Source organism: Doryrhamphus excisus, chromosome 17 (genome assembly GCF_030265055.1).
Source record: "Doryrhamphus excisus isolate RoL2022-K1 chromosome 17, RoL_Dexc_1.0, whole genome shotgun sequence".
NCBI lineage: Eukaryota > Metazoa > Chordata > Actinopteri > Syngnathiformes > Syngnathidae > Doryrhamphus > Doryrhamphus excisus.
This window is the reverse complement of record NC_080482.1, coordinates 6,151,381-6,172,767: the sequence shown is the minus strand read 5'-3', so window position 1 is coordinate 6,172,767 and position 21,387 is coordinate 6,151,381. Positions and strand designations below refer to the sequence as shown.

The following is a 21,387-nucleotide window of genomic DNA, read 5'->3' as shown; positions in this document are numbered from 1 at the left end:
ATGCATAGATCGATCTGCCACCAGTCAAAATCGGCCAATATAAAAAAACAAATGACCAGTAGTGAGATAAAGTAACTTTGTTTGAAGTACTGAACGCTGTGTTTTTTGAGAAAAATACAGTGAACAACGCTGACGGATTATTTCCCCGTTTGCCATCATTGCATGTTTGCATGAATCACCAACAGATGATTTAAAAAAATTATGAAATAATAAAGTCTTACAGATCACTTACACACATACACAGTACACATACGTATAGGGGAATAACTTCTTACAACTACAACTTCTGATCAATCCATGGCAATTTCGGACTTAAAATAATGTACCAATGTAAGCCCCACTCAAGCTAATTTCCAGTTTAAGCCCCGCACACTCCAAATCTGTATACATATGCATATTCTTAGTTCTAATAGTGATGGAAGTTGGAGACCCCCACAACCTGGATACTGAATGTATTCTGTTTTAAGTTAAGCAGTTTAATAAATATACTTATTTGTATTACTGTATTTTCTGGAGTATAAGTCGCACAAGGCCAAAAATGCATAATTAGGTAGAAAAAAATATACATAAGTCGCACTGGAGTATAAGTCACATTTTTTGCGGGTAATTTATTTTACAAACTACTTGACCAAAACAGACATTATATCCTCTTGGAAGGCAAGTTCTAACAATAATAAAATAATATAGAACAGACTGAATAGATGTAAGATATGCTAACATAATGGTTACAAAAAATAAACATAAACAGAAAATGTGTCCAGTATTTATGTAACATAAACAGTTTTTTTCATGTACGTATATGTCACTCTGGAGTATAAGTCGCAGGAACGGCCAACCTATAAAAAAAAGTGCGACTTAAATACGGTATTTGATTCTTGAGCCAAAAAAAATTATTATTGAACAGTTTATATCCCATGTATTCTTAGTACTCCAAATATTCAGGTTTGTTTTACCATTATGTAATAAAGCAAAATTATTATACAACAGACAATTCAGCCGAAGTCAAGGCAACATATTCCGAAGGTTTTCAGCAGTGGGCACACTTTCAAATTGATCATGAAGTAATAGTTTAGAAAACAGAAGTGTAGAAAAATATTTCTATAGTGGCGTGGCGATCAAATACTTTTGAGTTAATGGTTAACTTTTGCTATAAATATAGACGTCTTATCGCTGTGTTGATTTATCTATTATCAAAAAAAAGAAGTTTAATGTCGCATTGATGGAATATGACATCTACAAAGTTTATGCGGTCAACTCAAACTACCTTTGCTGACGATCGACGTAATGGGCACCCCTGATCTAACCTAATGTATTTATAGAAATGCAGTCATAATACATTAAAATCAACCTGGTAGCCTGATTTTAGTCTGAATGAAAAAAAAAATCCTCGTCAGCCTTGCAGCTACAGTATAAGCTTGAGGTGGAGTCGTTTTTTTTTCTCCTGCAAGCAGATTGAGTTTCTCACAGACGGAGTGGAGCACATCATTCTTAACGTCCTATCTTTATGGCTCCTTAGCAGCTTTTCCTGGGAATGAATGTGCACAACCCCATCTTTGAATTGTTTAATCGTCTTGGATGAAACAGACGTAGAATTCCGGCACACCTCGTTTCAGACATATACCTTCCCATTATCCCACTCAGATACTGTTGGTTTATCCACAGACTAAATCAATTGCGGTAAACAATTATAATGAGGATAGATGTATACATTATTGCATCCTGGTCACATTCTGGACACAGGTTCAATTACCTACAGCGTGTATTCTAACATTACGTCTCAAAGGATTTATTTTCAAAAGAGAATGGAAAATTCTCTCATAAGAAAAAAGGACAGGTAGCGTTTTAAAATACAAGAACCTGCGTGTTCTGAAGCCCATCCTGACCTCGCTGTCCAGGATGCTGCCCCCGTCTCTCTCGTCCAGTGCTAAATCAGGCTTCCTGACCTCCCTTTGCTCCTCTCATTCAGGATCTGAGCTCATGCCGAAAGCCCTCTCCACCAGAATTGTAGGAGGAATCTGGTGGTTTTTTACACTTATCATCATTTCCTCCTACACTGCAAACCTGGCGGCCTTCCTCACGGTGGAGAGGATGGAGTCGCCCATCGACTCTGCTGACGACCTGGCCAAGCAGACCAAGATAGAGTATGGCGTTTTAGAGGATGGTGCTACTATGACTTTCTTTAAGGTCAGTTATGTTTTTTTTTCATATCTTTTCTTATTACAGGTGGTTCGTTGTTTACAGGGTTCCTGTGTTACTACATTTTGACTTTGGGCTTATCCTTGATGGACGTTATGACAGGAAACACTGCTGACAGGAAGCTGCTATAGTTTGAGCATCGTCCTCACTACAGTCGTCTTTGCGGTTCTTAATTAATAATTAATAAATTAATTAATAAATCATGCCATTTCATGGCTGAATAAATTATTAATTTTTTGGGAAGCAGAACTGGAGGTAGCAGAGATGAGGATGAGGTTCTCATTGGGAGTGACCAGGATGGATAGGATCAGGAATGAGCACATCAGAGGGACATTACATGTTAGAAAGCCTTGGAGATAAAGTCAGAGAGGCCAGACTGAGATGGTTCGGATATGTCCAGAGGAGAGATAGTGAATATATTGGTAGAAGGCTCCTGCCAGGTAGGAGGTGACCAAAGAGAAGGTTTATGGATGTAGTGAAGGAGGACATGAGAGTAGTTGATGTGAGAAAGGGTTGGATGGAAGCGGTTGATTTGCTGTGGTCAAAAGAGAAAGAAGTGTCATGGCCGTGCATGGTTGTGACCCCAGGATGCAGAGACAAGTCCAAGTGTAGTTAAAGTATTTAATTAGCTTCAACAGGTGGATACAGAATCTACTAAAAAAGCGATGGGGCTACACCGAATAGAATAAGTAGCGTAAGGACATCCAGTGGAATGCATGAAAAAGTAAGTTTTTGATGACTGAGAGACCGTCTCACACAGGAAACACATCAAAGTCGCTTTCACTTCAATTGCCAAGTCCGCACACTCGCCATTAAGAAACCTCCTAATTACTAATAAGGACCAGCTGTGAACGGCAGCTTCCTCGGAAGCGAGTAAAGAGAACTCAGTAGCACTAAACAGGAAACCCCAACTTCACTTCCTGTCCGCCTGCCACTGAGCTTCCATAGGGAACATAATATTTACGATGTTGGGTAGTCCAATTGTAAAGATGACTATAGGGTTGTTAGTTCATGTCCAGCTCTAGTAATGCTCTAATAATGTTACAAATCATGTCAAGAAGTTCATAAACTGGTTTTCTATGCTCTTACTACATATTCCATCTAAAATGAATTCTACTTTGTGGAATTTCGCTTATTATGGTCTTATGTATGTTTTTTTTTCTACCTAATTATGCATTTTTGGTCTTGTGCGAGTTATACTCCAGTGTGACTTATGTATGTTTTTTTTCTACCTAATTATGAATTTTTGGCCTTGTGCGACTTATACTCCAGAGTGACTTATGTATGTTTTTTTCTACCTAATTATGCATTTTTGGCCTTGTGCGACTTATACTCCAGTGTGACTTATGTATGTTTTTTTCCACCTAATTAGGAATTTTTGGCCTTGTGCGACTTATACTCCAGTGCGACTTATGTATGTTTTTTTCTACCTAATTAGGAATTTTTGGCCTTGTGCGAGTTATACTCCAGTGCGACTTATGTATGTTTTTTTTCTACCTATTGTGAATTTTTGGCCTTGTGCCACTTATACTCCTGTGCGACTTATGTACGTTTTTTTCTACCTATTGTGAATTTTTGGCCTTGTGCCACTTATACTCCTGTGCGACTTATGTACGTTTTTTTCTACCTAATTATGAATTTTTGCCCTTGTGCGACTTATACTCCAGTGTGACTTATGTACGTTTTTTCTATATAATTATGAATTTTTGGCCTTGTGCGACTTATACTCCAGTGTGACTTATGTATGTTTTTTCTACCTATTTATGCATTTTTTGCCTTGTGCGACTTATACTTCAGTGCGACTTATGTAGTATGTTTTTTTCTACCTAATTATGCATTTTTGGTCTTGTGCGACTTATACTCCAGTGCGACTTATGTATGTTTTTTTCTACCTAATTATGCATTTTTGGCCTTGTGCGACTTATACTCCAGTGCGACTTATGTATGTTTTTTTTCTACCTAATTATGCATTTTTGGCCTTGTGCGACTCATACCCCAGTGCGACTTATGTATGTTTTTTTCTACCTAATTATTAATTTTTGGCCTTGTGCGAGTTATACTCCAGTGCGACTTTTGTATGTTTTTTTTCTACCTAATTATGAATTTTTGGCCTTTTGCGACTTATACTCCAGTGTGACTTATGTATGTTTTTTCTACCTAATTATGAATTTTTGGCCTTGTGCGACTTATACTCCAGTGCGACTTATGTATGTATTTTTTCTACCTAATTATGCATTTTTGGCCTTGTGCGACTTATACTCCAGTGCGACTTATGTATGTTTTAAGTGCAATAAATGATGGATTACTGAATATGACAGATGCCTGGAGAAAATTGGGAGGATTCTTAAAGGGGATTTGTTAACGTTGCATTGGACATGTTGTATTAAAGGTATACATTTTACTGTAAACCAAAACATTGATGCAAAAGAGCCTGTTTGTTGGAAATATGGAAGGTGATCACTTTGTAGGTTAGGTGTTGTTCTGTTTTTACAATGAATTAATGTACATTCTCAGCTACAAGCAACAGCTGTCTTCACACTTTCACACCCTTTTTTCCCCCCCTCATTCATGCATGCCTCAAACACATTAACAGGCACTCCTCGTCGACAAGGATGGTTGCGGTTCGTCACAAATACAGCAGTATGGTATTCACAGTCATGCATGGGACAATTGTGGTGATAGTTTCGCAATCACTTTCTTATTTCACCCTCTAATTGACTGTTGTAAGCAGCACACATGCTTGACAAGCCGGAACAGAGCAGACGTTGCACTTTTATGGCTGTTTTACAATACACCTGTTAAGAATGGCCATTCGTTGTTTATACTTCTATAAAAAAAGAACAAATCTCTATCTCTGTCTTCTATCAACAAATCTCCACATAAAAGAAGCCACTGAGGCTACACTTAAATGTACATTAATAAAGGCGTGCTTCCTAACAAGAAAGAAAAATACAAACTACTGTTGCGGGGGCCATTTGTTTCTGTTACGCATTAATAAAGCCAGGCAAATGCAGATTTTTATTTGCACTTCATGCACTTGCATCAAGGTGCAGTCATAATTTGTTATAATAACGGTTGGTGTTAATTCAAGAGTGTACACAAAAATGACATTCACAAAAATCACAAATTCACACTGTGGAATAAAAATACAAAATACCTGCTGTTTGGGTAATTATTGACTTGTGCTGTAAAATAGTATAATGGCGGCTAATTATGTAGATGTCTGCATGGGATTGTCTCTGAAGCATTGGAATGTTTCACTAGTCTTTCGAGCAGAAACATTCCCAGTGGACTGTTTCTACAATAACACTGAATAATTTAATAAGCAAACACCCTCTGCAGCAGAGTCTTGCTTGTTAGCAAATGAAAATCACACCTCCTAAAGGTTGTGCTCAATTGTTACCTCACCTATACCTTGAATATATGACTGGAAGATGCCTGTTTAGGTATGTAACTGTGAAGTGGTACTTGGACATGGTACTATACTGTGTACTGTATAATTTTGCATGTGTCACAAACACAAGAAAGGTTGGATATCTCCAAATACCGTATTTTCTGGTCTATAAGTCGCGCTTTTTCATAGGTTGGCTGTTCCTGCAACTTATACTCCAGAGCGACTTATACATGAAAAAATTGTTTATGTTACATAAACACTGGACACCTTTTCTGTTTATGTTTATTTTACTCTGTTTATGTAAAATAAATTACCCGCAAAAAATGCGACTTATACTCCAGTGCGACTTATGTATGTTTTTTTCTACCTAATTATGCATTTTTGGCCTTGTGCGACTTATACTCCAGTGCGACTTATGTATGTTTTTTCTACCTAATTATGCATTTCAGGCCTTCTGTGACTTAGTATACTCCAGTGTGACTTATGTATGTTTTTTTCTACCTAATTATGCATTTTTGGCCTTGTGCGACTTATACTCCAGAGCGACTTATGTATGTTCTTTTTCTACCTAATTATGCATTTCTGGCCTTGTGCGACTTATACTCCGGAGTGACTTATAGTCCAGAAAATACGGTAGTATTTGCAATGGTAAATTCCCCTTGTGTTTTTGGAACACATTGAATCTTAAGTGGGTGTTACATCCCGACGTACGTGTTACCATATGCACGGGGTCAGCAATTTTGGGGAATCTTTTGGGCCATGCCCAGCACGTAGCAGAAGTAGGGTGGTCAGAGGGGTTACAAGTGTGTTGTACTTATGGAGCAAGGGATTCGTGACTCCCACAAGCTTGCCAAATTGGTCGCTTTTAGATTGTGAGTGCGTGTGCTAAGTGCGCTTCATGTAAGGCTCTTGGGGATGTACGTGCGTGGGCATCATACGAGGCTCGAGCGGCCCACTCACTTCTACACATTCATGTCAGATACGCTGCTGTGCGTCCATGAAGGTCAGGAGAGGAGTCGCCCGTTACGGAAGGAGCTGCTGCCATGGCCGGGCAATGTACACAATTTTATTTTAAACTTGCGACACATGAAAGGGTCACGCACTCCTCCTCTGCCTTGCACTTGCGACCTCTCTGCGTGCAAGTTTTTATGTGTGCATGTCAAGAATAATTAGAATCCTAACTATACTGGATATGATTACTCATTAGTCACTCCTGCACATCAGTCAATAATGTCCATTAGGTGACTCCAACCAATCAAGCAATGACGCTCTTGGACGTTATTGGTCAAAATATGTATTACACACGCATGCAAGGTGAAGAAAATGAGCAGCATTTGTTGGATGCTATATTATTATAACACCTAATCATTCAGTCCGACTGAGAGTGCATTTTCACTCTCATAGAAAGCTTCTCACATAAAGTCTTCATGATACAATTTAAAAAGCTTTTGTATGGTTTGGTGCAAAGAATCAGAAACAAAGGCTAAAGAGAAGTAATAGCATTTTCACTTTTTTGTGTAATGTTTTATTGATGTTGTGTTGTTTCACTGTAAACAGCATAAAACCCTTAGCAGAGCATCCCTAATAATAATAATAATACAGTAATACAAATGCATGTAGCTTTTACATCAGACAGTCTCAGGTGTATAGTTTGAATGACACCAAATTAAAGTAAAAGATGTTAACTGAATTAAAATGTAACTTTTAAAACCAAAGTGCATGCTCAAGGGCATTATCACCTGCTTGCCATCACGTTGCTTTTAAGCGCTCTCTCTTGCGGTTCGAACTGACAGAAGTCAAAATGTGATTTTATGTACAGAATTGCTCTTCCCGTCGTAGCCATTTTGGTTTAAATGCACCCTGTACCATCAGTGCTACGTGTAAAAAGGTGGCATGGTAGAAGGCTGATAAAAGCAAAGGCTGGTTTGTTTGTACTGACAAAAAAAACAAACAAAAAAAAAACATGCAGCATTCTCTTTCTCGCACACCATATTCTTTTGATTAAGGGCTTTTGAGAAATATGCAAAACACTTTGACAAGTAGCGGAGACAATCTTGAATCTGAAAGACCGGTGCGGTGTGTGTTGACGGCGAACCAAGGCTGCACAAGCACACACACACACATTGAATGCTTCAGGCGTTAAATCGCATTGATTTTATTCACTCATTAAAAACAACAGCAAAAACAAACATTTATAAGTTTCATGAATGTCATATTCATTTGGGTGTATTAATATTCATTCTAGAGTGTACCCCAACTCTCTGGAATAATATTAATTTCCTCCCTGTAACTCCGTATATATCTTATGCTGATCCCTTTCAAGCCCTTACGTTGACCTTGACCTTGACATATCCTCAAAATAATTCGATTAGACAAGTTAATTTAATCACAAGAAGCTCTTTGTCAATAAATACATTAAAATTATGTTATTAGATGCAATTTTCTAAATTGTAAAACAACATTAACCTTCACCAGTTGAACCATTGAACCATGAGTGTCCAACAAGACAAAAGGACACCTACAATGGAACCTTTAGTTGAATGCAGCTTGCATAAATAAGATTTCAAACTAATTTTGTGGAAGGAAAAATGTCGGACTCTCTGAAAAAACGTTGAAGTTAATACAAAAAGGTGGTAGCAAAAATTGAAATTCACTGTGAGGAAAATTAACGATGCAAAGGGTGAATTAATAAATATCTAGGCTAAGCTAGGTTGTCCATAGGTATGAATGTGAGTGTGAATGGTTGTTTGTCTATATGTGCCCTGTGATTGGCTGGCGACCAGTCCAGGGTGTACCCCGCCTCTCGCCCGAAGACAGCTGGGATAGGCTCCAGCATCCCCTGCAACCCTTGTGAGGATAAGCGGTAGAAAATGAATGAATGAATGTTACTAATTTAATTTCTACTGTGTTACACTCTTGGCTGCACGGCGCTCGAGTGGTTAGCGCGCAGACCTCACAGCTAGGAGACCAGGGTTCAATTCTACCCTTGGCCATCTCTGTGTGGAGTTTGCATGTTCTCCCCGTTTCTTCCCACATTCCAAAAACATGCTAAGTTAATTAGCGACTCCAAATTGTCCATAGGTATGAATGTGAGTGTGAATGGTTGTTTGTCTATATGTGCCCTGTGATTGGCTGGCCACCAGTCCAGGGTGTACCCCGCCTCTCGACCGAAGACAGCTAGGATAGGCTCCAGCACCCCCCGTGACCCTCGTAAGGAAAAAGCGAGAAAAAATGAATGAATGTTACACTCTTGTGCATTCTCACTCCATTTATGCCGTTGTTCTACGAAACAAACATACCAATGTAATGCAGAGTGACATGCATACATACTGAGTCCAGCAAAAGTTATTTAACCTTTAATAATGAATAATAACTCATTAATTTCTTATCAATCCAGGCCTAGTGGCCCACAAGACATTTTTTTCTGAACAGGAAATCTTATCACGTTTTAATCTTCGTTCCTGTAACATCTCTACTATCAACAGTACCTATGTACTGTATGTGTTGTTTTCAGGTTTTCCAGAATGGGTTGAGCTCTGAGTGGTTGATGTGTTTGCTTCACAGTCAGTAGATCGAGGGTTCAAAACTCCATTTTGGTGTCTGTTTGTGGAGTCTGAATATTTTCCCTGTATCTGTGGGGTTCCTAAAACATACATGTTTAAACACATCATGGTAAACAGTAGATGTTAACTTCTCCATATGTGTGAAGGTTATCCAGAGTGTACCCCGTTTCTCAAAATGGATGGATGTACCTAATGGCGTGGTTTTCCACCAGTTTAGCGCTTTGCCCATACATGTAAGGAACAGAAAATGCGATGCAGATTAGTCTACATTACATTACAACACAATATACATAACATGGTATAACTTCAGTACATTGCGCTGAACCAGTTCCAGTGTGTTTAACTTTTCATCGCTGTCCACTTCAAATAAAAGTGCCATTTACATCTTGCTTAACTGTCTGTGAAAGAGCAACGATTTTCTTGAGCCAAGAGACGTGTCTGGCAATACCAAGTCTACTGCAGCAAATGTGGGTGGGGGTTGCATTTGTCCCAATGTTGAAAATGTTACTTTTGCATGGTTATTTTGGGGCGGATTATATTGTCTGGATTTCATGATTAAATTTAGTTGACAGTTAAGAAAGAAGTTCTTAATTAAATGGTTATCATTAAAAGGTAACCAGCCTTTTAATAGCAGATTTTTCTTTTCTCTTTTTGTTTTTTTTTGTTTTTTTTTTGTCCCGTCCAGCCATTGGGGCAGATAGTATTGTTGATCTAAATGCCCTTATATGCTAAACCAGGGGGGGCAAATATTTGGACTCGTGGGCCGCATTGAGTTAACAAAATTGTCTGTTGGGCCGGAACATATATTAAACACACACACACACACACTATTTTATGCTTATAATTTCCCTTGAATTATTTGTCTAATTTGATCTGTAAAAGTATTATACTATCAGCTGTATGTTAAAAATTGAAATACTTAGAAAGCAACTGGCGGGCCGGATTCAAACGCTTGGTGGGCCGCATGTGGCCCCCGGGCCGTAGTTTGCCCACCCCTGTGCTAAACAGATTTGCTCTGTGTCTAACAGCAGATTTTTACATCTGTTTGCCAGGTCAAAATATTACTTAATTGATTTTAAATGTTTTTATTTATTATTTATTTATTATTATTATTATTTTATTTATGTTTAACGAGTTGGTGTAAGCAGAAAAGGAAGCATTATACAATATTTACTGCTGATTGGTGACAATATACTCAAATTAAATATGTTAATATTGAAATTGAGACATTAGACGTTCTTTGGGCAAGAATATTTATTTTCAATTTTACTACTAGTCGTTTTCTGCAGGATTAAAATGGATTATTTTGAGCATGGTTTTCATCTTTACATGCCCTTTTCCAAGATCACACATCTTATTGTGTATAAATATGGAGGATGCACCTCTGCCATCTACCTGCTTTGGAATCCAGGTGGTTATCTGCCTGTCCGTGTATTCACAGTCACTGCTCCCCTCTTATCAGTAGTCAGCGGCCTGCATGCTCAATCACCTGATTTGTCAAGGGTGACTCCAAAAGATTCTGATAGGCACTCCACAAATCACCCAGTTGATCTAAAATATCGACCAGCCACAAAAAGTCATTACACACAATAATGGCGGGCGGGACCTTGAAGATGTGACTTAATTAGGTTTCAAATGGCTTCAAAACTACCTTCAAATCTGCTCCCCTCAAAAGTAATAAAGACGGGCATTTCGGCTCTTTGTAGTGATCTCGATCATTTGGCTCCAGCAGAAACAGCTCTATAGTTACATCACTGTTTGTGTTTTATGAATGATATCCTGTGTTTTATGCAACATAAATAATTCCCATCATAAGTCAAGTAATAATCATTCATTAATTGTCTGTCTTCGGGCGAGAGGCGGGGTACACCCTGGACTGGTCGCCAGCCAATCACAGGGCACATATAGACAAACAACCATTCACACTCACATTCATACCTATGGACAATTTGGAGTCGCCAATTAACCTAGCATGTTTTTGGAATGTGAGAGGAAACCGGAGTACCCGGAGAAATTGAACTCGGGTCTCCATGCTGTGAGGCCTGTGCATTAACCACTCATCCACCGTGCAGACCACCAATTATATAATTCATTCATTCATTCATTTTCTACTGCTTATCCTCACAAGGGTTGTGGGAGTGCTGGAGCCTATCCCAGCCGTCTTCACGCGAGAGGCGGGGTACACCCTGGACTGGTCGCCAGCCAATCACAGGGCACATATAGACAGACAACCATTCACACTCACATTCATACCTATGGACAATTTGGAGTCGCCAATTAACCTAGCATGTTTTTGGAATGTGGGAGGAAACCGGAGTCCCTGGAGAAAACGGGAATTGAACTTGGTTCTCCTAGCTGTGAGGTCTGTGCGCTAACCACTCGACCTCTGTGCAGCCGGTAATAATCATAATAGTAAATAATAATAATGAACAAAAAGTGTCGGTCATCCAAGAATGACCCATTCATTGGTAGTAATGCACTCTGCCAGACATCTGTGGGATTATGGATATCCATATTCAAACTACATTCCCAATGTTGCTAACTGTAAGGAGTAGCAGGAGAGCAAAAGACTTGAAAAAAATCACTTGTAATAATAATAATAATAATACATTTTATTTGTATAGCACTTTTCAAAATACTCAAAGCCGCTTTACAGAAAAAATGGAGTTGAATAAAAGCAAGTAAACAGAGTAAAAAATACATTAAAATACATTCAAACTCATAAAATACATTTGTTTATGCTCAGGAGATCCACTTTAGCCAGTTAGCCGGTTGTCGTGACAGCGCTTCCGGGTGCCGTATGCCGTAAATTTGTGTAAAATTGTAAAATTGCAAAATTGCAAAATTGCAAAATTGTAAAATTGCAAAATTGCAAAATTGTAAAATTGCAAAATTCTAAAATTGCTAAATTGTAAAAATTTTTAGGCCATTTGTTCTGCACAATATTAATGCATGCTGTGGGTCATCAAATCATTTGTAGTGTTGCTTGAAAAGAGTTTGCTGCAATGGGATGATTAAATTGAATGATCATTTCTGCAATAGACGGACTTTGGCAACTTCTATTTTGGACTTTTCATCGAAAATTTCCTATGAAAACTGGGACGTACGACAACCGAGTCACCACTATGTTTGGTTGGTTCTACTGCCTTATACAGTGGGAAATATTTCCCATTACTTCCCTTTCCAAATGTGGCCCTAGTTTTATAAAAACTGCACAATTCATTGTTTAAGTTACTAGCTTTAATTTTCAATTTTTTTTCTGTCTCCTCACAGAAAACCAAGATCTCCACATATGATAAAATGTGGGAGTTCATGAGCAGTCGACGGCATTCTGTGATGGTGAAGAACGTCGAAGAGGGCATTCACCGAGTGCTAACCTCCGACTATGCTTTCCTCATGGAGTCGACCACCATTGAGTTTGTCACGCAACGCAACTGCAACCTCACCCAGATTGGAGGCCTCATTGACTCACAAGCCTATGGGGTTGGCACCCCAATGGGTATGTACGCTGCAATGACGACACAGAATCTTAAGTCGAAACTACAGTTGACATGTCGATGCGGTTCCTTTTCACGTTCATTTTCAATGAATGCGTTAACTTCTGAACGAGTGAACCTCAACGTAACTCAAGAAATGCTACGTCCTACTTCTCCAGTCAATGGCAAAAATGTTTTAAAACGGTCAATATTGTCTCAACATCCAAGCTCACATCGAAATATCTTCGTAAGATGTCTAGTTATTATGTATGCACTACGCATTATCTAGATATCTTATGCAAAACCTACTCAACCGATTTCCATAAAACACCGTGAACAGATGGGGAGTAGGAGACGATAGAAGCTTTTTAATTTTATGTGGATCCGCCGTTGTAGGCATACAGGTGGTTCTCAGGTTCCGTGCCAATGACTTATTTTCAAGTCAAATAAAAGTGTCGAAACTCAGACCTAAATTAACTCTTAAGTCACTGACATATATACACAGAAATAAAACGGTATGTAAAGGCTACTGCTTCTTTTTAACATTTCCTCCTGGTTCTCGCCTGGTCCAGCCAGCCCATCGTCGTCAAGCTGAAAGCCCATACTGTCATCTTGACGTCCGGCACGGCTCTTAAGGTTCTGCCACATTGGCTGGCATCCATTACAAAAGTATACAGAGCTTGTATAGCAGTTGCCGGGCACTGGTAGAAAGTGAAACTTAAGTTTGTGGAAAAGCTTGTGTGAGTGACACCAATACATCTATTGTGCCGCATACATCTATCAGTCGTTAAAATTTCCCTGCAATGTGTAACCTTTTGTACGATTTTATGGCTTAAATCTGCTCTAAAAGTGACATCCATTAGTGTACAGTTGCATCATCACCTCTTTTTGCACAAAAAAACGGAAATGATGTAAAAAAAAAACATCTTTGAGATCGGGCGTTCAGGTTAATAAAAATTTATAAATATATATTTGGTATTGAATGAGTTAATAATGCAACATAGTTAAAAACAAGTACAGTAAACCTTGGATATATGAGATTCAATTGTTCCCACTGGTTTTGTCCGATATAAGCGAAATCTGTTATATGCGTATACCGGAAAATGTCCGTTTTACGCATGTACCGGATATAAATCCGATATATGCGTAAAACGGACGTAAATCGGATTTTATCCGTTATAAAAAGGCACTTCCTCGACTATGTTTCCAATGTACCTGGACGCGTTGGCAACGCTGCAAACGCTGCCAATGACGTCGTATAGCGGCCTGTCACGATTCGACGAATCGGAGCGCCACGATGCGGCCATCCGATATATGCGAGGGAAATTTAATGGAAATGCATTGGAACGGGACTGGAGATTTTGTCCGAAATAGGCGAAATCCGTTATAAAAAATCCGATATATGCAATGATTTTTTATTGGAAATGCATTACAGAAAAATTGGTTCTTTTTTATTTGTCCGTTGTGAGCGAATTTCCGATATATCCAAGTCCGATATATCCGAGGTTTACTGTACATGTTATTGAGTTCAGTTTGGATTTAACAGCATTCAAATATAAAGTGAGTCAACTTTCAGTTTTTTTTAGCATATCCCAAGCAATCTTTTGCAAATATTCTGCAATATTCACAGACAAAAAAAAAACATCAAGAAATGTCGTCAGCGAATATTTATTATTGTTAGTGCACCTACGCAATGTAATTTGACGGTAGTCTCTATTTGCTTTTGCTTGACTAATATGTTCCTTTTGAGAGTTTGTGTAACAATATAAAATTGAATGGAGGCCATTTTTGTAACCACTCCACACTGCACATTACAGTCGATGCAAATGACCCTACTTCTGTATATATCATTGAAAAAAAAAAATGCTTCAGCGAGTGAGAGAAATATGAGCAAAGTGAACCAGCTTGTCCATACTGACTAAAGAAAAAGGTGTTAGCATTATTACTCCCCAGCGACTTGTCCACATGCAGCCGAAACAAGGAATTTAAATTGCTAATCCTACCCTTTACCATCTGCAGGCTGTATTCCCATATAGCCTGTCCATTTAGCATATATCTCATTGACATGAACAGAGAGATGGTGTCAAATCGCATTAGTACCTGGGCCTTGGTAGAGCCGGAGCACTTAGCTGCCAGTCCCCTTGACAGCTTCCTCAGCTGTCTAATGGATAGACTTTTCACTCCCAGCTGTGCACTATTGACATACTAATAGAGTGTTTACCGCATGACACTTTTACGGCTTAAAATCATTGAATAGCAAATGTAGAATCGGATGTAGAATTAGTGCTCAGATGTGTTCATGTTGCAAATATATGCAACAATATTCACCTGTAATCTGTTATTAAACTGAAATCAAGTACAGTATGAGCCGTTAACTTCTTGTCAACTGGGAATATTACGGCAATGGATGGGAACAACGGTCGACAGTGTTTTCTTCTTGGCGTGTACAAATTTTATTTGAGTGGAGTCTCACTTTGCCTATTCACAGTTTGCAAGCGCTACCATTTTTATGATATAACATTACAGCACCTGATGCTTATGTTTTACTGCACGTTTTTATCATGAACTCATTCACTGCCAGCCATTTTCGGAGAAGAGAGCTCCACACTGACAGAGTTTTGTTTTTTTTTTCCAGACCTAAAGAATATTGAGTTTTACGACTACTACATAAACATTGTAAAGAAACATTAGACTCTCTTCTTTCATCAGAAAAAAAGAGTTTATTTCTAGCCTTTTGGGGTCTTTGTAATAATCTTTCAGTGAAAACACACAATTTTGACCCCCAAAACCTCCCAGAAATTTTTTTGCACAAAAGCAAGTTCAAGTATAATGGTGACTGATGTCCATATTTTTTGTTTTAGTGACTCCACAAAAAAATAAAAAATAAAAAAAAAATAGGTGTGATATGAAATTAGAAGTATTGAAGGATAACATTTGCATAACAAGTTCTTTACGCTACCATTTTATGATATAACATAACAGCAACTGATTCTTATGTTTTACTGCACGTTTTTATCATAAACTCATTCATTGTCAGCCATTTTTGGAGAAGAGAGTTTTGGGGCTTTTTTGATGAAATTTCCAGACCCAGTTTTAGGACTACATAAACATTGAAATTTTGTAAAAGAAACGTTAGACTCTCTTCTTTCAGCAGAAAAAGGAGTTTGTTTCTAGCATTTTGGGGTCTTTATAATAGTGTGGTTTCAGTGAAAACACAAAATTTTGACCCCAAAAAAATCCAAAATAGCTTTTTTTGTACAGAAGCAAATACAAGCAAATATGGTGACTGACGTCCATATATTTTTTAGTGACTCCACAATAAAAAATAAAAATAGGTGTGATATGAAATTAGAAGTATTAAAGGATAACATTTGCATAACAAGTGCTTTACATCATATTTCATGTGGCAGGTTGGACTTCAGCTTTGGGTTTCCTTAATTTTCACTTCATTTCCTGCATTGTGCTCGTGTTGTGCTTTTTTCTTACCCGTTTGGCATCATCATGTCACTGTAAAATGCATTCAGCAGTGCCCATCCATTGTCTTCCTTTTGTTGTTTGTAGGCTTTTTGTGTATGTTTGTAGGTTCTTCTATCATAACATATGTCCAAAAGATGAGTCATTTGTAAAGAAACTAGAGTATTTTGGACAAAATGTGCGTTACATCACAGCAAAAAAGCAGCAAATCTTGATATCATGACACAATGCTCATGCTCACTCTGGCCATGATATCGCAGCTGAGGTCTTGTGATTTGTTTTGATCCACCAGGGCTGGCACAGTGTCAAGGCTGGCTGTGTTTTGTCCAAGCAAGTGATTTTTTTTTCTTCTCACATACATACCTTATTACACTCCAGGGCTGGAGGGAAGTTATATACTGAAGGTGGCAATGAATAACAAGGCCGGGAGCGCAATTCACATTTGCCATCACCATAGTGATATATGTATGCTTTTGAAACATGCTGGCTGTCCACACTGAGTTAAGAGCCAGAAAGCAGAGAAGCCTTGGGGAGCAATGAAGGACAGATGAAACGGTATGTAAACATGGCCTCGTCAATGCAGCCACATAATCACAAAGATGAGGTTAAGTGTAGGCAATAATTGTTTGTTGCTTATAACCATTACCTGCCGCCCCTAAATGCCCCCCATGTTTGGTTGCCAGGAAGACCTTCACTAAGATACTGTAATAGCAATCCACAACATGATAAAATATGCTGCAATACCATCACAAGTAAGATTCTGGCAGGATTCATATTATTTTCCTCCAACATGGTATAATTGGGCTTCTCGAAAGGCCATTGGTTTTGATCATCAAACCAAAAGAAGGTGCTGTATTTCTATACCGACTGTCTGTTGAGATGAAGAAGGCAGAGGGAAGGCAGGACAGTGCACCAGAGGAAAAGCCAACACGGGTTTTTTTTCCACTAATATCAGGCACTGAAAAATACACCAGGAAACATTTCATGACATATTTTGCATCATTAAACCAAAGAATACATCACTTTGAAAATATTCACAATGGAAAGTCATTCCATACACGTCATTTACACCCAATAAATGGATATTGTATTATGGTAATTTGGACAAATCCAGTCAGAATATACATAAATATAAATTTTCTATGCGGATTATCCTCACTAGCGTCGCGGGGGTATGCTGGAGCCTATCCCAGAAACACCCTAGACTGGTTGCCAGCCAATCACAAGGCACATATAGACAAACAACCATTTATACTAACATTCATACCTATGGATAATTTGTCGGCAATTAACCTAGCATGTTTTTGGAATGTGGGAAAAAACCGGAGTACCCGGAGAAAACCCACACATGCAAACTCCACACAGAGTTATTAGGAATGCTCCAATCAAGAGGGGTGTCGTTATTAATAAATAAACATTTGGATTCATTGCCTTTTTTTCCCTTTGAATTTAATCAGATGCATATTGTGGAGTACTGTAAATGAATACATGGGAAATATTAAATTAAAAATTTGAATAATTTCAGTGTCCAGGTTGCAGGGGTCTCTAATTTTCACAAATGGAGCTGTCAACAATTTGTCTTTTATTTATGACTATAACAGTTCTAATAAAAACACAACATTTTCCAACGCTTCAGCTGATATCGTATCACCATCCTAAAACTGGACGTACTATTAATGTTCATTCAATAACCACACACAAATATTGTTTTGAGCATAAGACATAATTAGTATAGCGATAGAGCAAAATTGGAAAAGTTATTATGTACCCCATGAACATTATGTTCATTCACTTTAGCTTTAACGTGGGGCAAAAACGACCTATGTACTAACCGCATTGCTTTTTTTCGTAAAAAAAAATTATTCATTTCCCTCTCTAATTCTAATCAAATGAGGTCGGAGGGTGAAGGGAGAATCCATCAATAATAAAGGGTATTTATTTTTTACTATGACATTGTTGACATTGGCTCGATAGTCAATCTATGGTCGAAAAGATCATCCTTAGATTATCGTTTTTTTTCTACTAAGAAAAAACCCGCTCAAAATTGAATAACTTCAACAAGATTGCTCCCTGTTTGCTCCTTCTGACCAAGTCTTCTTGTTCTTTAGGTTCTCCTTATAGAGATAAGATCACAATTGCCATCCTGCAGCTTCAGGAGGAAGGCAAGCTGCACATGATGAAGGAGAAATGGTGGCGAGGAAATGGTTGCCCTGAAGAGGAAAGTAAGGAGGCCAGTGCCCTCGGGGTGCAGAATATTGGCGGAATATTCATTGTCTTAGCCGCTGGACTTGTTCTCTCAGTGTTCGTGGCTGTGGGAGAGTTCCTCTACAAGTCCAAACAGAATGCTGAACTTGAAAAGGTAGGACATTTTTCATATTACAAGGAATGATAGCAGAATTTCTTACTAAATGTGCCATGAAAGAATATCATGGCAAAAATGATTGATAATAAATTGAATCCAAAATAATGCTAATTACACTGAAAATGAAGAACACATAGGCGTATGCTAATTTATCATTATAATGCCAGTGCTCTCTCATATGCAGGAAGATAAGGGTTGGTTTCTTTGCGTTTATTCACTTAGGCCCAATGGCGACAACGAGATAAGAAACGTGAGGAATTCTGCTGTCACCATGGATCCAAGCTAGACTTTAACCATCATCTCAAATGACCTCAAGACACACTTACACTTTTTCTATTACAATCTTACACCTCTCATATCCTGATAGCGGAAATCCGAACATTAAAAACGTATTTTTTTTACGTTGGTAGTACACTTTAAATATTTCTTGCAGCATGATTCACATAAAAAAAATAACACTGATTTCTTCACTCTTCACTTTTGCTGTCCATACCACCCTGCGACTGCCATCCTGCATATACTCTGAACAACTATCCCTCTTTAAATGTTTTTATTAGCCAACCGGTTAGCTCGATGTTGGGCGCAAATGAAAACAAAAAACAATAATAATAATAATAATTACTTCTCTGTAAGGGTCAGTGAACACTAAACATGGTCATGGGCAAGGACACTGGATTTAAACAGGACAATTCGGCATGATTCGTAATACGCGCTGGTGGGTTTGGCCGCCATGATGGTGAGCAAAATCCAGAAATATTGCATTGAAAACACAGACGGTCCAAAGGACCACATTTGTCATTTTTCATTCATTCATTCGTTTTCTACTGCTTATCCTCACGAGGGTCGCGGGGAGGTGCTGGAGCCTATCCCAGCTGTCTTCAGGCGAGAGGCGGGGTACATCCTGGACTGGTCGCCAGCCAATCACAGGGCACATATAGACAAACAACCATTCACACTCACATTCATACCTATGGACAATTTGGAGTCGCCAATTAACCTAGCATGTTTTTGGAATGTGGGAGGAAACCGGAGTACCCGGAGAAAACCCACGCATGCCCGGGGAGAACATGCAAACTCCACACAGAGATGGCCGAGGGTGGAATTGAACCCTGGTCTCCTAGCTGTGAGGTCTGCGTGCTAACCACTCGTCATTTTTCAAGTTCCCCCCAAAAAAGTATGTGTGAAAAAATGTTATATATTGTATGGGACGCCACAAAAAAACCCCTAAAACTAATTAGTTTCTCTGGATGATTAGTTGAATCAATCAGAGATGATAATAATTAGTATTAATATAATAATTTAGTTTGTCAAATGTCTTGTCAATGTCTGACATTATTGAAATAAACGTTGCATGGCCAACAGCCCTAATTTTTACACATTTACATAAATTAGGCCTGCCAAAAATAAAGTGTTAATAGTGGTGACTAATTAATTTCATTAATTACATTACATTTTTTGTGTAATTAATGCATGTCCACCAGTGCAAGCACGCTTCTCTGTTATGACGGGAGATGCGAGATGCATTCAGAATATCTTTTTCTTAATGAAATACAGTTACATTTTTTTTTACATATTTTAGATATAGTTGTTAATGGCGATTAATCATGATTAATTAATAAAACTGTGATTAATCTTTTTTTTACTGTAATAATTTAACAGCCCTAATTCGGTATTTATACATATACATGTGTTGTGTTGAGCATCATTCATCCATTTCATCAAAGTGTACGCATTAGCGTGGAGCTAGTGAAAACATTGTACACTGTTGTCCGCTTTGCTCACCATCATGGCGGACCTTCTGCTCAATAGCGTACTACACTTGTTCTATACATTTGGGGGCAAGTCCTGCTTGAGTGTGTTGTCCTTGGTCATGAATGCCAAGAAAAGGAAGAAGAATACAGAATGCTACGTTTTCTTGAAGATACACACAATTTATGCCAAAGTGGCCAAGTTTTAGTGCCCGAGAATGACCTTTAATTAGAACATTGAACTGCACGGAATTATATTTATAACGGAGTTCCTTAGCAACATCGCCCCAACATATTCATCAAAACGACAAAATCTGGCAATCAAACAGAGGACAGATTCAGGAACTGCTTCTGGAGCAATCAGCATGATAGTCGAGACGCCAGGCAAAAGAAGACCAGGCGGAGCCATGCCAAGACACGACAAGGACTCCAGGGCCAGAGGACTCATTGAGGCAGCTCTGAGTGATTGGCCAACCAAATGTTGGAAGGCGGCCACAGGTCGGGACAGGTGCTAGGACAGACTCAGCAGGTGACTGACACGCCCATCCACCCAGCCAGAGGAGAAACGTGGCTTTTAGGAGCTGAAGAGATGGAAGAATGGAACTGGGGCTCATGTTTGATGCGTGGAACCGGAGCAGGAACCGCTGATATGTCAGGATAGGACAACTCCTTTGGTTAGTCCAGTGTAGACGGCCAAAGGAAGTTGAAGGTCAAACAATGAGAAAAGGGTCAAGAACGAGGTATGACAAAAATATGAAAATATGATCAGATTTTGTAACGCACATCATGGTCAGTGGTGAGGAGCGAACCTCTCAAAGCAAAATTCCGTGCCCACATCATCCAAACGAGGTAGCGCAGAAAAAACTGAACAGGAGCAGGTGGCAACCAAAGCAAAACTAAGCTTTGAAGACAGAAATTATTTAATCATATTTGCAACAATAACTATGAATGTCTATGCAATAAAAATATACTCAGTCCTTGGATGACTTTGTAAAAACTGATTGGAAACGGTTTCTCTGTCCTTGCTGTAAGCAGTAGAGGCAAAAAAAAGGCAAGGACTTGACAGAAAAAACATGATTTATTATTAACTAATTTCATTATTTTTAGAAAGTTATGCCAAATAATAAAAAATTAATACACGGCCGTGCTGCATACATTGCAAATGAACCCAATG

The 21,387-nt window shown here is 38.6% G+C and overlaps 1 protein-coding gene across 4 annotated transcripts in view; it reads left to right on the top strand.

Moving 5' to 3' along the window:
- The window catches only part of grik2 (glutamate receptor, ionotropic, kainate 2), a 134,550-nt gene that overhangs the window by 101,806 nt on the left and 11,357 nt on the right, over nucleotides 1-21,387 (top strand). For 2 of the 4 annotated variants that reach the window (XM_058052759.1, XM_058052760.1), the window contains exons 14-16: nucleotides 1,967-2,184; nucleotides 12,427-12,652; nucleotides 18,212-18,462. In XM_058052759.1, the coding sequence (XP_057908742.1) occupies nucleotides 1,967-2,184; nucleotides 12,427-12,652; nucleotides 18,212-18,462 (695 nt within the window). Of the gene's footprint in view, nucleotides 1-1,966; nucleotides 2,185-12,426; nucleotides 12,653-18,211; nucleotides 18,463-18,687; nucleotides 18,716-21,387 lie in introns of all 4 variants that reach the window. The other 2 variants (XM_058052758.1, XM_058052761.1) reach the window with 2 other exon arrangements.